Source organism: Pan troglodytes, chromosome 7, assembly GCF_028858775.2.
Source record: "Pan troglodytes isolate AG18354 chromosome 7, NHGRI_mPanTro3-v2.0_pri, whole genome shotgun sequence".
NCBI classification, from domain to species: domain Eukaryota; kingdom Metazoa; phylum Chordata; class Mammalia; order Primates; family Hominidae; genus Pan; species Pan troglodytes.
In genome coordinates, this window is record NC_072405.2 from 143,471,868 (window position 1) to 143,494,864 (window position 22,997).

The 22,997-nt window shown below is 45.9% G+C and overlaps 1 protein-coding gene across 2 annotated transcripts in view; it reads left to right on the forward strand.

Moving 5' to 3' along the window:
* Window positions 1-22,742, forward strand: part of CCN4 (cellular communication network factor 4) — a 40,704-nt gene extending 17,962 nt beyond the window's left edge. The window contains exons 2-5 of one of the 2 annotated variants that reach the window (XM_528234.9): window positions 3,891-4,170; window positions 11,643-11,903; window positions 16,531-16,724; window positions 18,552-22,742. In XM_528234.9, the coding sequence (XP_528234.2) occupies window positions 3,891-4,170; window positions 11,643-11,903; window positions 16,531-16,724; window positions 18,552-18,851 (1,035 nt within the window). In that variant the 3' untranslated portion in view covers window positions 18,852-22,742. The remainder of the gene's footprint in view (window positions 1-3,890; window positions 4,171-11,642; window positions 11,904-16,530; window positions 16,725-18,551) is intronic. The other variant, XM_001139211.8, reaches the window with a different exon arrangement.
* Window positions 22,743-22,997: the final 255 nt, after the last annotated feature.

Sequence of the window (22,997 nt, forward strand, 5' to 3'; positions counted from 1 at the left end):
CCTTCGTCTCCTCCCAGCCTGGCACAAAGCCTGTGCATAGCAGGGATTCAATAATCCTCGGTCCCTAGAATGGCTCAGTCAGTGTGCACATCCCCAGCTAAACTGTCAGTGCTGGAGGGCGGAAACCGCCCTTGCTCCAGTCATCTGCTTTCCCTCATGCTCACACAGAGATGTGAGGATGGATCGATTATCAGGAGTCTGGACTCACTTGTGGCCTGCAGACACAAACCCTAGGTAAGTGTCTATGCTGGACATACCCTAGGTATGTGTCAATGCTGGACATACCCTAGGTATGTGTCAATGCTGGACATACCCTAGGTATGTGTCAATGCTGGACAAGGCAGCTGGCACTCAGAGGCTCACACACCTAACCCAGCAGTCCTCATGCCCTGGGGTCCAGAGTTTTTTCCCCTGCACAGATCTTGTCCAGCACCTTCTCCCGTGGCCTGAGTCTGGGAGATTTTCTACCACTAGATGGTGCCAACTGCAAAGGCTGGCTCAGCCGACTGCCCACAGCCCTTCCCTCCTCTGCCCAGGGATGCCATAAACGGCTCCCCTGTCCAAGGGAGGACTTCTCTGCAGCTTCCCCTCACCAGCTGCATGCCCTGGCACCTCCAGGCACTTAGAAAGGAAGCTTCCTTCTGGGCATCTTTAACTTGGGATGGAGACAGGAGGATGGATAGTGATCCCAGGAGTGGGATACCCACCCGGTTCCAATCCATTCCAGCTCAGCTCAAAGTGTCCAGATCCCCAACTCTGTTCTGGGCACAGTGGGGTCAGGGAGGACACACAACCAAATGGGTGTAAGAGGAGACAGGCTTCTGTGTGCCATGTGACATGTGCCAGGCCCTACCTAGTGCTGCTACATCCACAATGCCCCTTCACCCTTCCAACTGCCCCCAAAGGGAGGTGAGCGTGATTGTGCCCATATCACAGATGGGAATGCTGAGGCTCAGAAAGATGAAGATGCTGTTCCAAGGCCACATGGAAAAAACGTACGTCAGACTGTCTCAGGTTGCATGTTCTTTTCTTGACACTCAAACTTAGGGCCCAGAGGAGAGGTTCCAGTACATGATGCCTTAAATATCATAGATATCCAAGCCTTTTTAGCCGACAATCCCCCATCCATCCATTTCACCAGTCAACACATATGAAGCCCTACTGTGTGCTCTGTGCTGTGTTTCAGGCGCACAGAGAGATGCAAGGCCCGGGCCCTGCCCTTTCCAAGTTCACATTCCAGTGAGCGAGGTTAAGGGCAGGGAAGCCTTCCTGGAGGAGAGGGCATCTTTATTTCCTCTGCCAAGAGCACGTCCTGAGTGTGGTGGCTCTGAGAGATGGTCTGCTAGTGCTCATGAGGTTCTGAGGCTTCTAGAATCATGGCCTAACAAGGAAATGTCTCTCCCCAAAGTCAAAAAGAGGGGTGTGTGTGTGTGTGCATGTGTGTGTGTGTGTTTACTGATTCGGATATGTAGGGTTTTCTTGCATCCTGTTGTGTTTTTGAGGAAATATGAACAGGGCAGGCTAACTAGTGCCTCCTCGGTGAACCACCCAGAACTGCCAACCCCAAGAGCTCTCTGTTCCCTACCAGCAAGGCCTTCCAAGGCCGCATCGCCCAGAGCCTTCCTCCCTGCAGGGGGCTGCAGGCAAGATTTTTTTTGGCCATTCTGGTGTCTGTCTGGGCCATAACAGAGAAGTCACCCATATGTCCCCAGTGAAGACTGGCACTGTGCAGGCACTCTGTGGGGGCCTGCCCCACCCTGCCCTCACCCCATGGAGTTCACCGGCATTAACCTCCAAACACATACAAATGTCTAATTTCTGAGCCTGCCTAGTGGCTTAAGGGAAAGCCAGGCACACGCAGGTCAGCGAGTCGGGAGAGTCCGCCCAGAGAAAGGGGCCCCAGGTGAAAAAGATAGGAAGGGCCTCTCAGCCACAGGGAGCTGCATTGCAGCGGACTTGAGGTAGGGAAAGGGTGGATTTGACCAAGTTCTGAAATCAAGCCTATGGGAGATGAAAGCTTCAAGTCAGGTTTTGTCTGTTGACTTGCAAGGGCTTTATTTATTGCATCAATATTTACTACATTTATTGTGCGCCAGGTTCAGAGGCTAGTCAGACTAATTCAGAAATTCATCTGAACCACTTTCCTCATCCCTGGTCCTTCAAGGTGCAAGAGTGGACCCCACTCTCCTGGGCAGAGCAGTTACTGCCCTGGTGTTCAGAGAGCTTCCATGCCTCCTTGGAATGCCCAGCACTTTGTGTAGTAAATCCCTCAAGTTGCAGTAAATCCCTCGAGTTGTAGTAAATCACCTCTAATACTTGCCTCTCCCATAAGCTGTGGGTTCCCCAATCATAGGGACTTTTAATGCTTATCTTCAAATATCTAAAACTTAAGAGAGACTATGAGCTAACTCTGCAAATGTCTGTTGAGTGAATGAAAGAACCCAGAAGAGGCAAAAGTAGAAGCTGTTGTAATGAGAGTTAGGAGATTAATTTGCATCTTGGCCTTGCTGTGAACTGTGTCATCCTGGGAGTGTCCATCTGTCTCTTTGGGTCTTGCCTTCCTCCCCCGTAAAGGAGGAAAGAATTTGTCTGAGTAGCTCAGCACCGGAGCCTGGTGTTCAGAGTGGAAAGCAGATCTGTGATCCCACAAAGCAGGCTCCTCTGCTTCCAGATGGAGGGAGCAGCCCAGAGCCCAGCCAGCCCCCTGTCCCAGCCCCACAGAAGCCCTGGATTCTCCTCTGCTTACTTCAGAACCCAGCCGTCAAGGACGAGAAGTGCTGGGCAGGATGCTCCATGGCCTGCCCAGGAGTGGGAGGACTGACTCAAAGCCTGGCTCCAGTCCCCGCTCCTGTGTCCTCAGGCAATTCTCTTCCTCTTGGAGGCCTACGTCTCCTTCGAGATAGAGCAAAGGGCACAGATGGGATTCAGGGGGGCAACCAGATGGGACAGCAGGTGACTGGGTGCTGGAGATACAGGCAGCTTGAAGCTCCTGCACTCAGACACCCAGGCATCTCCATCTGCCGCTCCTCAGGCCTGGGCAGCTCTTAGGGCCTTGGTTTCCCTTCCCAGCTGGCCTCTTGTGTTCATCATATTTGCCAAAATAAAGATGAAGCTGTTGACTGGGGGATGGGAATGGGGATGCTGGGGAGGAGTGCGGGTTGGTAGAGTGGAGTGTGTACGTGTTGGGTGGGGGGTCTCATTGCCCTGAGAGCAAAATAAAAGGGCTCCTCCATGTACGGCTTGTGCTGGCAAAGGAAGCGCCAACTCACTCCCCAAGGGCTGGGGCCCATGTAGCTGCCAGGAGCTATAAAGTTGAATACCTGCCGCTGCACCACGCCAGCCCTTTCCGGATACTCAGAGGGGAAAAAAATAATAATAGGTCAGCGGGCCGAAACCGGTGTTAAGTAGGAGTCCTCTGACTCAGAGAGGCCTTAAGAACTCTCGGTGAGTGAAGGAACTGGCCCTGCAGGTCGTCACAGAAGAGCCATGGGATCTGAGCCCCGCGCAGCCACATGACTCACAGCCAGCTTCCACCTGCTCAGGGCCTCGGCTTTCTCCCTGTAAAGTGAGGCCACCTCCCTTACCTCGGGGCTGCAGCGACAATCACTCAAGAAAGGAAAGGAGCAGGGTCTGAGGTGGAATTTGGGCCCCACCGCTGACCAGCGGAAGGATTCGGGCAATTGGTTTAACTTCGCTGCATGTTGGGCTCCTCTGTTCTATTTGTTTTATTGAGAATAAAGGAGATGTTTGGCTATCAAAAGCATGATAGAAAAAATAATTTTATGAAAACCTTTTGAACAGCATGAGGACAGGAATGCAATGGCAGGGCCCTTTGGGCGTTGAAACCCCTGCCTCAGCAGCCCCCCTTTCCCTCTGCCCTCCCCCCGCAGGCCCTCTCTCCAGCCCCTACGACCATGGACTTTACCCCAGCTCCACTGGAGGACACCTCCTCACGCCCCCAATTCTGCAAGTGGCCATGTGAGTGCCCGCCATCCCCACCCCGCTGCCCGCTGGGGGTCAGCCTCATCACAGATGGCTGTGAGTGCTGTAAGATGTGCGCTCAGCAGCTTGGGGACAACTGCACGGAGGCTGCCATCTGTGACCCCCACCGGGGCCTCTACTGTGACTACAGCGGGGACCGCCCGAGGTACGCAATAGGAGTGTGTGCACGTAAGTGAGTCCCTCCATGCCTTCTGACCAGCCCCTGAGCACCCCCAGCTCTGGCCCCAAACCCCTCTCCCTTGGCACCCCCACAGCCTTTCACCTGGCCAGGCTTCTGTTCAGCAGGAGATACACCCCATGATCAGAGGCCAGAGGCTGGGCCCTTCCTGGGAAGGGGAGGGAAGGATGCCTGCACTCCTCTCACCTCCAGAACTTTGCTTCTTGCTTTATTCTCAGTCCTGGAGGCACATTCATGGCTGTCCCCAGGGAAGAGGGAGACGCCATGAAATACCTAAGCCTGGTTTTGTTCTCTTAGTGGTAGGATCTTTTAACAAATGTCCATGGCCTACTAGGACACACCAGCATACTGCAGAACTCCAGATATTTTGGTAATATTGTAAATTAAAACAATATGGTTTTAAAAATCCAGTAGCCTTGAAAGAATGAAAATCAGCAGCCTGCAGTCATCCCTTCCCACCAGCTACCTACATTTCTCAGTTACTACAGTCACTTTAATTTTCTAGTTATTTCTTCTGAAATATAATATAGTATATTATAGAAATATACTATATATTCTATATAGTATAGAAATATAATATAAAGATATATATACACTACAAATATTATCTTTCTAATGAACTTGAAGAACAGTTTTCACAGGGGGAAATATACTACATATATACTATATATAGTAGTTAAATATACTATATATACACTATATATAGTAGTTATATATACTATATATACACTATATATAGTAGTTATAGATACTATATATACACTATATATAGTAGTTATAGATACTATATATACACTATATATAGTAGTTATAGATACTATATATACACTATACATATGCTATATATAGTTTATATATACTATATATAGTAGTTATATATACTATATATACTATATATGGTAGTTATATATATACTATATATAGTTTATATATACTATATATACTATATATAGTAGTTATATATACTATATATAGTAGTTATATATACTATATATAGTAGTTATATATAACTACTATATAACAGTAGTTATATAGTAACTACTATATATATAGTTGCTACTATAAAATGTATGTGTTCTGCTGTATATTAATTGCCTTGATATATCAATTTTTGGATAATATATTAATATTCTAAGATAGCTGATGATTTAGCTCCTCAATACCACCTGATATACCCCTACTTTCCAAATGACATTGCCATAATTTTTGGTTATACAATCATCAGTATTTATAATATTATGACTATGTAAATATTGTTCACTGCAGTATGAGATCATGTACTTGCTTGAATTTCCTTCCTTATGATGCTTTTTGTTTTTCCTGGACTTTCTAATGGCCTTTGCTTTTTCTTTATTCTTGGTGTATTCTGATATCCTCCTGTTTGGAGGTGGTTGTTGTTGTTGTTGTTAGTTGTTGTTTTCTTTGGTCTTCAAGTGCTCCATCACGGGTATTCTATCCTTTTTTGTTCCAAGACACCTCCTTTATGAAACTTTCTGACCCCCTGCTTCTGTCTGGACTTGTATTCCCTTGAATTGTGTAAGCATTACCCAAAATATATGACTCATCAGATTAAGAGAGCTAACTAGGTATTATGATGCAGCAGCCTAACTTCTGAAAACTTCCACAAAGTCTCATAAACCCAAAAACTCCCTTCTTCCCTTAGTGCTGAATCAAGCCTTCCCCTTAACTATGACTCCATATACACCCCATCACAAAGTCACACACAACATAGTCTCTCATCCTCAGCTAACCATTATATTTTTGAGGTGGATTGTCCATGAGGGTTATGTACATCATTTGCAGTCAGACAATTTTATTTTATCTGAACCTCATGGTTAATTTATGACAGTTTCTTCTATCATTGGTTCATGCTTCAACTTTCACACTAATCCTTGTGTCTTTGGCTTTCTGTGAATAACCATCCCACTTCTCCCATCTTTCTAATTTTTCTTCTTTTACTGAAACTCATTAGCAGCCACATAAATGGTATGTTCAAAAAGAACTTGCAGCATCAGCTGCACAGAATCATCTGATATGTTGGTTATAAATGTTATTCTTGAGCCCCACCCCAGACTTGTTGAATCAGAGTCTCTAGAAGTGAGAATGAGGATCTAGTCCTTTAACAAGACTCCCAGGTGATTCTCATGCATGCTAAAGTTCAAGAATTGCTGCTAATATACTCAGTCATCTGTTCCCTCCCCATAACCCAGGTAGGGAAACCTGGCCTGGACTTCTTATACTAGAACCACCTCCAGTTATATGAGCTTGTCTCATAATTTATTCTGCCAGTAAAAACTGTTCTTCAAGGTCATTAAAAAGATAATTCTGTTCACTACCATTGCATTAATCTCTAAAGCTGTATTGAAATCTTGTCATCTGCCAGGCACCACTCATTTATAGACGCTCTGTCATGGATCCAAAGATTGTGTGAACCCAGAAACTGCCTGTCCTGCCTGCCTTCCCCACCAGTGGCCTGGAAAACCCCCTTCCCTGTCCTCCTCACCCCCTATCTCTGCATCTTAGGTCCTGCCTTGACCCAGTACAGCCACTTAACTTCCCAACACCATGGGCTTCTGTGTACTTCCTTTCCTTTTATTTGAAAAAAACCAAAACTGTAGGCCAAAGGAGATTGTAATAGATTTTACACCTACCAATGGTTCCCTGGTCGTGAAGTTTTACAAGCATTGAGATAAATAAAGCTAACCAGGAGCTATGGAAATTCTCAGAGGCTTCAAATTTTCATGTCCATTGCCAAATTCCAAAAGAGAGGTATCATAAGCTTCATAATAAATTTTTTAGATGTATTTAATACTAAATTTTTTCAGTCAGATAGTTTCTTACCTACCCATTACACTACACACACACACACACACACAGTTATACATATACACATCACACACATACGTGCCCACACGTGCACAAACACAACTCACTAGTGCTGTATCGAACATGTTCCCAGAAGTGCTACCATAGTGTCTGAATTCATGAGACCCTAATGCAGGAAAGAAGAGAATGTGAGGTCTGAAGAAGAATACACCTCTGGGCCAGAGGGTAAACAGAACAAAGGGTTCCTCTAAGAAACAATCTTTCCACAAATGGTCAGCTAAGCCAATGGACAGTTCCTAGGACAGGCTAAATCTGTCCTTAAAGATTCGCATGTAATTAGACCAGAACAAGGCAGGTAATAAAAATGAGCAATTGCAACCCTGGCTTATGTAACTCAAACAGAGTATGATGGGGACAATGGCAATCTGGTGTGTGCAAGCCCTGGCTTTCAGAGATGACCCTACTGGGCCCAGCCACTCTGGCCAAGCAGAAAAAAGCTAGGTCTTGTTCAGCATGCTTAGTTTTCAAGAGAATCCAGGTACATAGATTTGTGTATGATTTGTAAACATTGGCAATACATTCAAAAATATTTTTAAAACCACTCTGTGGGCCAAACTAAATACATCTGTGGGCAGAGGGTGACCTCTGAGTTACATCATTTGGCTATTTCAGTTGCACAAACACTACTCTACGTTTAAATGAAGCTGGGTCAGGCCTGAGGGCAGTGTGGTTTGGTGGAAGGATTATGATATTTACAAGCTGACAGACTTGGGTTTTAGATCCTGGCTCTGCCACTTGCTAGCTATGTGACCATGTGCACATCACTTAAGGAGCGTCATAAAACCAACCTCACGTGCTTGTCGCAGAATAAATAAGGAAATGTCAAAAAATAAAAATAAAAGGAATTGGCTGCTCTTGGCTTGGCTTGCAAGGAAAGTTACCTCAGTCTTATTCACGGCCACCTTTAGAGGAGGGAGCAGGTCTAGCTCCTGGCCTAGATCCCCCATACTGAAGAGTGAGGGAATAGTAAATTCATGCATGCTCTTTGGACCTAGACAACCGAGCTAGAATCCCAGCATCATCACTCACTATTACTATGACTTTAGGTGAACTACTTAGCCTTTTAAGTCTCAGCTTCTTCTTCAAGGAAAATGTGACAAAGTTTATATCTCTGGGTGGTTAGAATGTCAAGTGCCTGCTACATGGCAGGAGCTGAATAAAGAGTACAGCTCACCCCAGCTCCCATCCATCCATCCCTCCATTGATTCTTCACACAATAAACATAGGTGAGGCAGCAAAAACAAACAGAGCTACAACAAGGCGTGGCCCACTGTCCCTGCTGACAGCGTGAGCTGACAGTCCATGGGAGGTGTGGGAAGGGAGGGAAGGCCCCATGGCAGAGCAAGTTGACTTGAATTCCTGAAAGTGCTTCAGTAAGAGGAAAGCTAACTCGATCACACCTGCACTTGCAGATCTGAGATTAGATAGGAGGTGGTGAAGGAAACCCAACTGTCTTCACCATCTCGCCTTTGATTAGTTAGAAACTTCATGAGTCAGCTGACGGGACCATCTGCAGCCATCATACATCCCACTAGCCTGTGGTGGGCAGGCTGGTCAGAGCCAGTAGCAGCATCTCACTTCCCCACCCAAAGCCCCAAGTAGAGAGACTGGAGCGCCTTCTAGTTGCACTGGTTTTCAACCTTAGCTGCAAACAGGATTCACCTGGGGAACTTTTAAAATACGGAGATCAACAAAAGAAGAATACTGACACCCAGGTTCACCCCCATATTCTGAGGCCTGGCATGAGCATCACAATTTTTAAAAGCTCCCCAGGTTCCCCTGGGGTTACCCTGTGCAGCTGGTGGGGAAAGCCACTGTGCTGGGGACTCCGGGCATCTAGCACTGACCTCTCCCTCCAAAGTCTCCACATGCAGGGGCAGAGTTCCGGGCTTAGCCCACTCCCTTCTCCACACACACACACACACACACACACACACACACACACACACACACTCTTCCTGGAGAGACAGCATGCAAGCAGAGGCAGGGTGACTCAGAATGCAAAGATGAATGATTCACCCAGCGCTTCCTCTGCTTTTTTTGCCTTCCTCTGTCCCCTCCTTCACTGGTGTCTGGTGGCAGGAAATGGGCTGTGGAGTCAGGTCTCCTGGGTTTGAGTCCCAGCTGTATCATTCAACAGTTTCGTGACCTTGAACAAACGAATCATTTAACCTCTCTGAGAGCTTTCCTGCCCATCAAAGGAGAAAAATAAAACTCTCTTCATGAAGTCATTGGGAGAACTGAATGAGATAATGTATCAGATGATACCTGGCACTAGATCAGAGGGTCAGTTGATGTTAGCATCTTTCCTTTCTGCACCTCCTGCATGGATAACCGCACCCCAAAAAAAAACAGTAGCCGCAGCAAGGTTCACACAAACCTGGATTCTGCTTCCCGCTGTGGTCACCTTGGACGTGATGTGTCTTCACCTTGCTGAGACTTTGTTTTGCTATATATATAAAGAAAAAGATGATAATGTGATAGTGTTTCTGTACAGAATAAAATAAGTAATGCAATGCACAATGCAGAGGAGACCCAGTATCCAATAACAGAGACAGTACTTCGAAAACCTTCATGCCTGCTAGACATTAGGATTATTGCTATTATTAATAGCCACCTTCGGGCAAACCCTGAAGGACAGAACTGTTGGCCCACTGCAGATTCCAAACTGCTTCTCCTTGGGTGGCCACTCATGATGTCCGGGGCTCTTTACCTGCATTTCCAGAAGCTGTCCTCCAGAGAGAGCATGATATCAAGGGTGATATCTGGCCCAGAAGTCCCCGACTCTCCCTGACTCCAAGCTGGCTTAACTAACTCCACATGGCCACTTGGTTGTCGACCAGCCATCTCGCGCATAATGGAGAACACTTGAGTCCACTCAACCCAAACCCTGCTTGTCCAAAGAGGACAGAGCATCTTCCTCCTTCTCGACTCCTCTCCTTTCCCCCACACAGCCCCTCTGTCAGTAAGTCCTGGCAGCTCTCCTTCCAAATCTGTCTGGAAGCCGAGCTCTTCTCTTTCTGGCTTCAGACCGCTCTCTCCCACCTGGGTCTCAGGGTGGTCCCCCATGCTAGCTTTGCCCTCTGACTCAGCACCGTGAGTGTTCTCATGTCCTCAACTCAGCACCATGAGTGTTCTTGCAAAGCATACTTTTCATCATTCATTCAGCAGTTGCTTACTGAGCACCTACTATGTGCCAGGCTCTAACAGCTTTGCACTTCCTCTGAGCCTACAAGGAAGCCTTCTCTGACCTCCTCTCCTTCCCTTTTCCTTCTTGTCTCCCCTCCTCAGACCTCTCCCACAGCCCAGGCTTGCTCCCACCTGTGGTCTTTTTACTTAAGTGGGCCCCTCCCTACCTGGAAATCTCCTCCCCCAACCCCTGGGCGGGCTTCCTTCCTCACCCCCTTCAGGCTTTGCTGAGCATCATCACCCAGTGAGGCCTTCCCCATCCACCTGATTTAACCCTATTCCCATTTGCTCTGAGAATACTCACCAGCAGCACTAGAGGCTGCAGCATTTACCCCAAAATAACTTTGCCACAAAATATCTCACTTTTTTTATTCTATTCACATCATTCTAGAATACCAACTTCGAAAAACAAAAGATATCATTCTATTTACAGCATTGTGTTTTTTTAGTAGTGGTATTTCCATTTACAAAATATAGTAATTCTCGATCACTGAAAATGTCAAATCCTAGAAAACCCAGCATTCCTATGCATAATTGTTCTTCAACAGTTGGCTGGGATTCACTTGATGAATCTGATTTTTCTGAAATAGATTATTCTGATGATTCAGACAATTCTGATGTTAGTTCTGTTTAGAAAGAACTCCAAGAAACAGTTTTTATATTTTATTTTTACATGGAAAATCAGTCAGATTTGCTTTAACCTCAGAAAGTGTGTTTATGTAAAATTAAATGAGCTCTGGCAGCCAGCTGAACTTTTTTTTCTAAACAGGGAAAGGATTATTAATAAATTTGCAACTGTCTCCCCCCGCCCAACTCCCCCTCCCTGCTCCACTTTTCTCCCAGACACTTGTAACTGCCAACATTCCATATGACCTTTCCACAGCATAAGCTCTTTGAGGGCATGTCTTTTGTCTGTTTTGTCCACTATTGAGTCCCCAGCACATAGAAGGCTCCATGAATGTGTATGGAATGAATGGAACACGTGTTTCGAAGTGTTCTGGCTTTTTTTTACAAGTCGGTCACCTTCAGAACCATGAGCCCTAACGGCAGGTCTTTGTCAGTACCAGGCTTTGTGCCTAGTGCTGGGGACCCTGCAGGGAGCAAGCCAGCCAAATCCCTCGGGATGCTGCGTCCTTCCACTCCCTGGGTGCTGGCTGAAGCTATAAAGGAACTCCTGCACTCCCTTTGCTGAAGTTCCACCAAACACTCAGCCCTGCCCTGTGCGCTCTCACACCTCCCTGCCTTTGCCTTTGTGCCTCTGTTCCTCCTCCATGCTGGGAGCCATCCCCGGGATTGGGGCATGGTCCACATGGAGCCCCTATAAAGGCAGCTGGGCCAGCCAGGGGCACCAAGGCCACTGGGCCTGACCGGCCACCTGTGTTTGCAGAGGTGGTCGGTGTGGGCTGTGTCCTGGATGGGGTGCGCTACAACAACGGCCAGTCCTTCCAGCCTAACTGCAAGTACAACTGCACGTGCATCGACGGCGCGGTGGGCTGCACACCACTGTGCCTCCGAGTGCGCCCCCCGCGTCTCTGGTGCCCCCACCCGCGGCGCGTGAGCATACCTGGCCACTGCTGTGAGCAGTGGGTATGTGAGGACGACGCCAAGAGGCCACGCAAGACCGCACCCCGTGACACAGGAGCCTTCGGTGGGTGTGGGCCCGAGTGGGCTGGGGGTGGGACCCTACAAATGGGTTGTGGACCCTCCTGGAACTCTGACCACCATAGAATGACTCATTCCCCAGTCCACTACCTACTAGCTTTGTGACCTTGAGAAAGTCATACCTCCCCTGAGACCCTATTTCCCCATCTGTAAAACAGAAATAATCCCATCTGTCTAGTCTGTCCTGTGGGATCCTCCCAGCATAAAATGAGGAGTGCTTTGTAAAGAACAAAGCCCTAAAAGTGCAATCCACTATTATCCTACTAAAGAGTTAGGGATGGGTGGTGGAAGAAGGGTAGGTATGTGGGTACCTGAGGAGAGGAGGTATGAGCAAGAGGAGATGGGTCTAGTAGAAGCTTCATGATGATTTGGGGCTTCCCCCTTGCTATGCAGATGGGTGGGCAGGTGAGATTTCAGCCAGGTAAACCAGATAAGAGGAAGCCCTGGAAAAGAAGAGTGGGGACAGGCCCAATTGTTTCACTGCTGCTTACTGGAATCTAGCCCAGTGCCATACACTTAGCAGGTATCCAATTAATGTTTGTCATACTGATGGGTGGGTAGATGGATGGATGAATAGATAAATAGATGGATGAATAGATAGATGGGTGGGTGGATGGATGGATTGGTGAAGAGATGGATGGATAAATAGATGAATGTATAAATAGATGGATGAGTGGATGGATAGATGACGGATGAATAGGTGGATGATGGATGGATGGATGGATGGATGATGAATGAATGGGTGGATTAATGGATGGATAAATGGATGTATGAATAGATGGGTGGATTGATGAGTGGATAGATGAATTGATGGATAGGTGTATAAATAGATAGATGGGTGAGTAGATGGGTGGATAGATGAATAGACAGATGAATGTATGAATGGATGTATGGATGGATGGATGGATGGATGGATATATGTATAAATAACTAGATGAGTGGACAGATGGATGGATGAATGGATGGATGGATGAATTGATAAATGGACAGATGGATGAATAGATAGATGGATTTATAAAAAATTGGATGATTGGATGGATAGATGATGGACAAATAGGTGAATGATGGATGGGTCAATTAATGGATGGATGGAGGATGGATGGCTGGATGGATGGATAGATGTATAAATAAGTAGACGAGGGGACAGATGGATGGATGGATAGATGTATAAATAAGTAGACGAGGGGACAGATGGATGGATGAATGGATAGATGGATGAATGGATGAACTGAATGGATGGGTGGAAGAATAGGTAGATAGATGTATAAATAAATGGATGATTGGATGGATAGATGACGGACAAATAGGTGAATGATGGATGGATCAATTAATGGATGGATGGATGGAGGATGGATGGATGGATGGATGGATGGATGAATGGGTGGGTAGGTGGATAGATGGATGGGCTAATGAGGATCTGAACTAGGGCAGTGAGAGTAGAGGCAGTGAAGAAGGAACAGACACAAGAGGCATTGCTTGAGTAAGACTGAAGGTCTTAATGTCAATCTAATGCATGGGGTGAAGAAGAAAGAGGGACAGAGGCTGACTCCCAGGGCTTGTCATTGCCTAGGATCAAATACAAGAGAAGGAGCACATTTGGGCCAAGGGAGATCTACTTTGTTTGAAACAGACTGAGTTTAAGGCAGAGTGCCCTGCCCACGGGATCTTAAGAGGAGCTTCCAGTTTCTCTTTATGGGGAGGAAGGAGACGAAATAGGAGAGCTCTGAAGTCATCTGCTTGGAGCTGCTGGTGGTGATGGCTGGGATGGCCTGAGGGTAACATCCACAGTGAGACAGAGGGGGCCTGAGGCAGAGGTCTGGGAATGCTGACATGTGAAGGGTGAGCAGAATAAGAGGAGGCATGGGGAAACAGAGAGGAGGGTTGGGATGTATGAAGAAAACCAGGAGCATCTGATGCCATGGCAGGCAGCAGATGAGGACATTTCTAGAGGAAAGTGCTTACGAGGCAAGCAGTAGAGAGCAGTAGAAAAATGGCAATAGAGTGGGAGTTCTAAGAGTATTGGTAGTTTTTTTAAAAAAAATTATATATGCTAAAGATTGCTCAGGGACGGTGTGGGGCAGGTTTCTCAAGCTCGGCACTGTCAACATCTTGGATGAAAGAATTCTTTGTGGTGGGGTTGTCATGTGCACTGGAGGATGTTTAGTAGCAATCTAATGCATGACTACTAAATCCCAGCAATCTAATCCCTGGCCTCTACCCACTAGATGCCAGAAGCGCCCTCTCCCTCAGAGATGTGACAACCAAAATCATCTTCAGACATTTCCAAATACACCCTAGGAGACAAAATTGCTCGGTGGAGAAGCAGTCCTGTGAGGATAGGAGGAGGCGTGGAGGAAAGCTTTGTCCCCAGCAGCCCCAGGGCAGCAAGGCAGCTCTCCCACCACCACCTCCCCAGCAGGGCCACACAAGGGTCACGGGGGGAGCAGGGAGGCAGAAGCTGTCTGCCATTGTGTGTGGCCCAGTGACCCTGTTCTGACCGAGCACAAGCGGAGCCCCTGCCTAGCCGAGGTGACCCAAAAACCAAAGCCTCTTTATCCTCCTGGGCAATTCCCTCCCCACCACCTCCCAAGATGCTTGCAGCTCCAGCTCCTGTCAGCCCTGCCCCTCCTGTCCTTGGATGCCTCCCATTTCAGGTCTTTCCCTCTCTCACTCAGTGATTCCTGCATTCATTCATCAATGTTCCCAGCACACCTATAAGCTTAGAGGAACTGACTTACCTTTCCTCTTTATCCTTCTAATCCTAGTTAGATTTCTCTTCTTTTCTGTGTTTATCTTTTCCCCTCTCTTTCCCTCCCTTCATTCTTTTTATTACTTTTATTACCTTCCTCCTGTTTCTTTCTCTCTCTCACACACACACGCTTTTTCTCTCTCCTCCTCTCCTTCTTTCTCTCTCTTTTCTCTGAGCTTCCATCTGTCTTTCCATCCCTTCCCTGTCTGCCTGTTCCCTCCTCTCCTCATGCACACATGTGTTCGGATGGGACAGGCCTCCTCTCCACTGCATCTTGTTCCATCTTTCTGTGGGCAGTTCTGTCTTAACAGCTTTTAACCTGCTTTGGTCTCGAGCTCACTACCATTTTCCATTTTTCAGATAGTTAGAGAGCACTTACTATCTTCTAGATGCGGGAGATACATGCATCAATAGGAACATCCAAGAGTGGGTAGTTGAGTTGGCTGACAGTCAAATGACCACACAGACTCACATTAACTAAGGGCTTTAGCTTACTAAAGGCCGGGGACAGCCTGGCTGCTTTCATAGGCGTGAAGTCATCTTTTCTATCATGGCACTAGAAAGAGATGCTATAGCCAACCCCATCTGCAGGTGGGGATCCTGAGGCAAGGAGGTGTGAGCTAGCTTATTGGAAGTTACATAGCCAGCAAGTAGCAGTGCTGCCAGTTGAACCCTGAACCCTGGTGATTTGACTCTGAAGCCTGTATGTCCTCTTTTTTTTTTTTTTTTTTTTTTTTTGAGACAGAGTCTTGCTTTTTAGACCAGGCTGGAGTGCAGGGGCGCGATCTCGGCTCACTGCAACCTCTACCTCCCAGATCAAGCAATTCTTGTGACTGAACCTCCTGAGTAGCTGGGATTACAGCACACGCCACCACGCCCGGCTAATTTGTGTATTTTTTAGTAGAGATGGGGTTTCAACATGTTAGCCAGGCTAGTCTCAAACTCCTGACCTCAAGTGATCCACCTGCTTTGGCCTCCCAAAGAAGCCTGTGTGCCCTCTTACCCACTATGCCCTCGGCATCACTGCGACAAAATGTTAGGTGCTGGGATGTAGCTACTTGCCTTTGAACTTCCCCCAAATAAGCTTTCTCTCTGCAGAGGCAGGAGAATGTCTTTTAAAACTCTTATTCCTGGTCAGGCGTGGTGGCTTATGCCTGTAATCCCAACACTTTGGAAGGCTGAAGTGGTGGATCACCTGAGGTCAGGAGTTTGAGACCAGCCTGACCAACATGGTGAAACCTCATCTCTACTAAAAATACAAAATTAGCCGGGCATGGTGGCCCATGCCTGTAATCTCAGCTACTTGGGAGGCTGAGGCAGGAGAATAGCTTAAAACCCAGGAGGCGGAGGTTGCAGTGAGCTGAGATTGTGCCATTGCACTCCAGCCTGGGCAACAAGAGTGAAACTCTGTCTCAAAAAAAAAAAAGTCCCATTCCCAGCACCTAGCAAGATGATTGATGCATACTCAGTAAAAATCTAGGCCCTATTATTGTGTTGCCAGCCGCACAGGCAAGTGTTATTGTTCTAATAGGGAGACAGGCCCAGGGTGGGTTATCTAAGATCACACATCTTGTAGGTGGTAGAGCAGAATTTGAACTGGGATCCACCTGTCTCTAAAGATGGGTTTCCTCCCATGCTTCCACACTGCCTCTCTTGATCAGAAACATACAAGGAGCTGAGAACATGTCCTCCACTCCCTGGGTACCTTTGCTGGTTAGAAGCCAACTTGCTGTCCTGTGGGGAGGTACAGCCAATTTCTGTGTTCCTCTGAGTTCTCAGAACCGCAGACCTTAGTGTGGTGAAAGTGAGGGTTGGGGGCTGGTGGGAGCTGTAGATTCATGCAGATTCTGTTCCCCACACACAGATGCTGTGGGTGAGGTGGAGGCATGGCACAGGAACTGCATAGCCTACACAAGCCCCTGGAGCCCTTGCTCCACCAGCTGCGGCCTGGGGGTCTCCACTCGGATCTCCAATGTTAACGCCCAGTGCTGGCCTGAGCAAGAGAGCCGCCTCTGCAACTTGCGGCCATGCGATGTGGACATCCATACACTCATTAAGGTGGGTCCAGAGCAGGTGTGGATGTCTAGACTTCACAAGCAGACAAATATGGGTTTGAGCCTGGCTCCTGAACTTCCTCGTGGGGAGCATTTGTAAAGTGGGAATAGTTAAGCTCACCTGGTAGGTCTGGTGTAACAGCTATTTCGGATAATGCAGGTCACCAGATTGGTGCATTGTGAATTTCAGTCAATGGAAGCTTTGGTAGGTATCATATTATTAGAATCAGGATCACTCCGGAGAAACCTCAGGGACCCTCAGGAGTGGTCTTCTATAATGATTCTGAGGGATCCTTACCAATTTCCATCCTCCCTTCACTCCTGTGCCAGCCCACCCACACACAGCAGCCACACTGGGTGATATAGAGAGCACTAAATGAGGCTCAGGACCCCTAGAGTCAAATGTCTGCTTGCATTAATTGCATGTGACTGTGGCCAATCTCTGCTCATCACTGAGCCCCCATTCCCTCATCATTAAGATATTGGAGTTGATCTCTGAAATCCCTTTCAGCTTTAAGAGTCCAAGATAATTAAAATAAAGCATGAAAGAAAATTGGGCCACATTAGTTTGAGCCTCAGTCTCAGAGTTAAAAGTGGATCTGATTTATCTAATTCAAGTCCCCCTCACTCATGCCTTAGGAGTGGTCAGCCTTTTGTCACAGGAAAAACAAAGCAAAACAAAAAATTCAACAGTTATTCCATTTTTGGAATGCTGATGGTTTCTTAGGGATGTTGAGGACAGGGTTGCCTCCCATGTAGAAAAGACAGCACAGCTTCCTGTGATCCTCTTCAGACATCCAACATCACTCCTCATCCCCTAGACACCTTCTCCAGTCATCTATATATTGATCAACTGGATCCATTTTTCTTCTTCCTTCTCCTTCTTCTCTTCTTTCTTCTTCCTCTCTGATTATTTTTCCCTGTAATACTAGCTTTTGTATTTTCTGCACTTGGTATACAGTAAGCATTCCATAGACATCTCTTAACTGAAAACGTACATGGAAAAGGTACCAGCTGCAGAGGAATGACAGCAAAGGTCGTTAGCTGAGTGAGATGGCTCTACCATTACTGGACCACGTAATGCAAGTCCAAGCCAATTTTGATTTCCAACCATTTTTTTTCCAGAATTATGTGCCCTCAGAGGGTTTCCCAAATTGGGCAAGCTTCATGCCGCCATACAGCCTAGATCTAGCATACTGTTTACACAGTAGACCCTGAGAACCCTCAATCCAATGGGTTTAGTAAGTGCCTACTCTGTACTAGGCATGAAATTATACCACAGAAACACAGAAAGAACAGTAAATCTCAAGTGGCCCATAGCCCAGTGGAAGGTAGCGTTACCTTTAATGTCAACCATTTGAATACGTTGAATATTAAAGGTATGTGTGAAAGGCCACGAGAGGCAAAGGCAGGCGGGGAGGTTAGGGCAAAGTGTGTCCCCTGAGTGTGGAGTCCCGATGCCAGTTCTGCCACTAGCTAGCCAGGGGAACTTGCTTGGATGAAGGAGCTACATAGGCTCCCCATGTTGGTGAAACCATGATGAATGACTGGCCATAGGCAAGACAAAAATGCAGGACAAAAGAGAAACTGCAGGCTGTGAGATACAACCCAAACAAAACATTTTTCTCTGTGGTCCTCCATTTACCCCTGTGCGGTATGCTGGATCTCACTGTGTTTGCTGTTGGCCCTCCTTGCTTGAGGATGCTGTGAAGCTGAAAGTAAGGTGGAATGCTCCCACATAGTGAGAAGGGAAAAACTGGGGGCTCAGGGGAAGAAGGTGGTTGTCCATTCTCTGAGCACTCCCACTGAAAGCTCCTTTCCTTTCCTTCAGGCAGGGAAGAAGTGTCTGGCTGTGTACCAGCCAGAGGCATCCATGAACTTCACACTTGCGGGCTGCGTCAGCACACGCTCCTATCAACCCAAGTACTGTGGAGTTTGCATGGACAACAGGTGCTGCATCCCCTACAAGTCCAAGACTATCGACGTGTCCTTCCAGTGTCCTGATGGGCTTGGCTTCTCCCGCCAGGTCCTATGGATTAATGCCTGCTTCTGTAACCTGAGCTGTAGGAATCCCAATGACATCTTTGCTGACTTGGAATCCTACCCTGACTTCTCAGAAATTGCCAACTAGGCAGGCACAAATCTTGGGTCTTGGGGACTAACCCAATGCCTGCGAAGCAGTCAGCCCTTATGGCCAATAACTTTTCACCAATGAGCCTTAGTTACCCTGATCTGGACCCTTGGCCTCCATTTCTGTCTCTAACCATTCAAATGACGCCTGATGGTGCTGCTCAGGCCCATGCTATGAGTTTTCTCCTTGATATCATTCAGCATCTACTCTAAAGAAAAATGCCTGTCTCTAGCTGTTCTGGACTACACCCAAGCCTGATCCAGCCTTTCCAAGTCACTAGAAGTCCTGCTGAATCTTGCCTAAATCCCAAGAAATGGAATCAGGTAGACTTTTAATATCACTAATTTCTTCTTTAGATGCCAAACCACAAGACTCTTTGGGTCCATTCAGATGAATAGATGGAATTTGGAACAATAGAATAATCTATTATTTGGAGCCTGCCAAGAGGTACTGTAATGGGTAATTCTGACGTCAGCGCACCAAAACTATCCTGATTCCAAATATGTATGCACCTCAAGGTCATCAAACATTTGCCAAGTGAGTTGAATAGTTGCTTGATTTTGATTTTTAATGGAAAGTTGTATCCATTAACCTGGACATTGTTGAGGTTAAGTTTCTCTTCACCCCTACACTGTGAAGGGTACAGATTAGGTTTGTCCCAGTCAGAAATAAAATTTGATAAACATTCCTGTGGATGGGAAAAGCCCCCAGTTAATACTCCAGAGACAGGGAAAGGTCAGCCCATTTCAGAAGAACCAATTGACTCTCACACTGAATCAGCTGCTGACTGGCAGGGCTTTGGGCAGTTGGCCAGGCTCTTCCTTGAATCTTCTCCCTTGTCCTGCTTGGGGTTCATAGGAATTGGTAAGGCCTCTGGACTGGCCTGTCTGGCCCCTGAGAGTGGTGCCCTGGAACATTCCTCTACTCTTACAGAGCCTTGAGAGACCCAGCTGCAGACCATGCCAGACCCACTGAAATGACCAAGACAGGTTCAGGTAGGGGTGTGGGTCAAACCAAGAAGTGGGTGCCCTTGGTAGCAGCCTGGGGTGACCTCTAGAGCTGGAGGCTGTGGGACTCCAGGGGCCCCCGTGCTCAGGACACATCTATTGCAGAGACTCATTTCACAGCCTTTGGTTCTGCTGACCAAATGGCCAGTTTTCTGGTAGGAAGATGGAGGTTTACCAGTTGTTTAGAAACAGAAATAGACTTAATAAAGGTTTAAAGCTGAAGAGGTTGAAGCTAAAAGGAAAAGGTTGTTGTTAATGAATATCAGGCTATTATTTATTGTATTAGGAAAATATAATATTTACTGTTAGAATTCTTTTATTTAGGGCCTTTTCTGTGCCAGACATTGCTCTCAGTGCTTTGCATGTATTAGCTCACTGAATCTTCACGACAATGTTGAGAAGTTCCCATTATTATTTCTGTTCTTACAAATGTGAAACGGAAGCTCATAGAGGTGAGAAAACTCAACCAGAGTCACCCAGTTGGTGAGTGGGAAAGTTAGGATTCAGATCGAAATTGGACTGTCTTTATAACCCATATTTTCCCCCTGTTTTTAGAGCTTCCAAATGTGTCAGAATAGGAAAACATTGCAATAAATGGCTTGATTTTTCAATGTCATTTTTCCCTCTTATAGTCTTTCTAGCTCCTTTTCAAAAGATGAGAATATCTGATTTTCTGATAATTTAGGTGCTTAAGCATCCAAAATACATGGGACACACAAAAATCCAGGAATCCCCTGTAGCTTATTCCCTCTTTCCCATCGGAACCAGCTCTCATCACACATTTAAAAGATGATTCTGTTTACCCAATGCTGCATATTGAATGTTGTGTAGTTATTCACAGGGAATTCTGTGCAGTGTGCAGAGAGATTCCTAAACGGGAAAAGGACTGGGAATACATCCTCCTTACTGTGACCTCCCCAAAACCTAGTCCAGTGCAAGGTATACAGTGGTGCTCATTAAATACTTGATGAATACAGGAAGCTGTGCATGTGTTCCTACTTTTATTCGAAGCTCTCTTCTTCCAAAGCTACATGAAAATAGAATTTTAACAGTCAAAATTTTATATTAAGTGCCTTAGCAAAAGAGACATTTAATATTTTAAAGAAATGCATATGTATGTATACATATATTTGTGTATGCGTATGCAAGAATTCTTGTATAAAGAGAATTCACTCCATGAATGATCTCTTCTGTAAGTCAGTGTGAATCATGTTAGATTTTCTGAGAGTGAAAACACCTGCCATCTACAAATTACAAGGCTGGATAACAGCTCACTCCATTTGAAATTCAGTGGAAACCCAAGAGCTAGGTTCTTACTGAATTTGTATCTCAATTTGGGAAACTGAACTTAGCTTTCAAAGATCATAGGAAGTCTGGTTGGAGAAACTAGGGATTATTCTGGCAATGGGTGGAGGAAGGTGATCAGAATAACCCAGTCGCCATTGGTTTTGAGAAATGGAACTATCTTACGCAGAGCCCGGAGGGCAAGTCTCAGACCCATGGGTTGAAGCCATGGAGAAGGAAATTTGGATCCAATGTAATGAAGCTCTTTCTGAGTCAGAATTTCCCTGCAATGGTGTGGCCTGATTCAATAAAAATTAAGAATAATAAATACAATGGAAAAAAAATCTCCACTGATTGAGTGTTTACTTGGTGCCAGGCAGTATGCTAAGTTGTTCATTATCTTATTTAATTGTTACAGCAATTTTGAGTATGCATCTCTTCACTATTTTATAAGTGGAAAAGAGAAGTGCCCCCAAAAAGTTAGAGCTCAAACAACAGCTTATTCTACCAGCCCCTGCTCTTGTGGAGGCCTCTAGAAAAGACCTGAATGACACCTATTGGAGAATCACATCTACAAGGGGCTTCAAATAGACCAAATAGATCATCACCTCTGTGGTCCCGTGTTAACTATATGTTCTGAGACAAAGGAAAGGTACCCTAAGGGTTAGTTAACCTTTGCTGAGGAAATTTACATTCATACTCAGAGTGAATTACTCAGGTGTGCTTAGGTGTGCAAAAGGGAAGGAGACCTGAATTCACCAAGTTAAATCTTGCTAAACCTTATCATAAGCATTTTTTTGAGCGCTTAGCATACACCAAGCCTTGTGGAAGGTGCTTTCCTGCTATATCTCATTTAATCCTCACAGCAAACCTACAGAATATGGCATTATCATCTGAGTCTCACAGAAGTTTAATCGTGTACTCAAGGTCTTACCATCTAGTGAACAGCAGACCAAGACTGAAAACACAAGATAGTCTGATACCTGAGCCATCTCTTCTTGTGCTACGCCTAGTTATTCTGTCCCCCAAATCAAAAGGCATGACCTTTATAAGAGGCGCTTTACTGACAATAGCTGCAATTTTAACTTTGAAAATGATTCAGAATTATCAAAGATAGTAGATTCAAATGACATGATTGTCTATAATCTCGCTAGCCTTGTACTGTGTGTGCATAGCAATTACAGGGAAGTAATCTAGCTCCTGACTATTATGTTGAACTATGTCGCTGCTTTTTACAAACTTGTCTTGATCCAAAGCAGTCACAATGATAACCCTGCATATCTGGGAATCATAACAGTCAACTATGTATCTCAGTGTGTGTATATATATGTATGTATATATCTATTTTCAAACTGTGATTTAATATTTAAATATTCCTACTGCCATTTTTGTGACTGAAAAACTACACATGAGGAAATGTCTTAGAATTTTCCAATAGAGGAAAAATAACACTTGGGCAATCTGTCATGTTTCACAACAGTCCTCATTTTTCTCATGATTTGTGTAGCGTGGAATGTGTTTGCTCAATGTGAAGGGTTTTCATTGCTCAATTTCTCTGTGTAAGTCTTTTCCTTAAGGTAATAAACCATCAGCAAAGTCACATACTGGAGTTGGTGGCTTTTCTTGTACAGGCAGTTGTTATGAGACAATGATGGAGCATTGAGTATGTTCAATAAATGTGCAGATGGTGGAAACGAGGTCCCAGATACTTTATATACTGAAATTAAAATGGCTAAAAAAGTTTGGAAATGGGCTTAGAAACACAAATTTTAGAACTCAGAGAAGACAAGGGCTGCCAATGTATCCAGGCTGGAAGACACCTCATGTAAATATAAAATGAAATTTTTGGCATTCA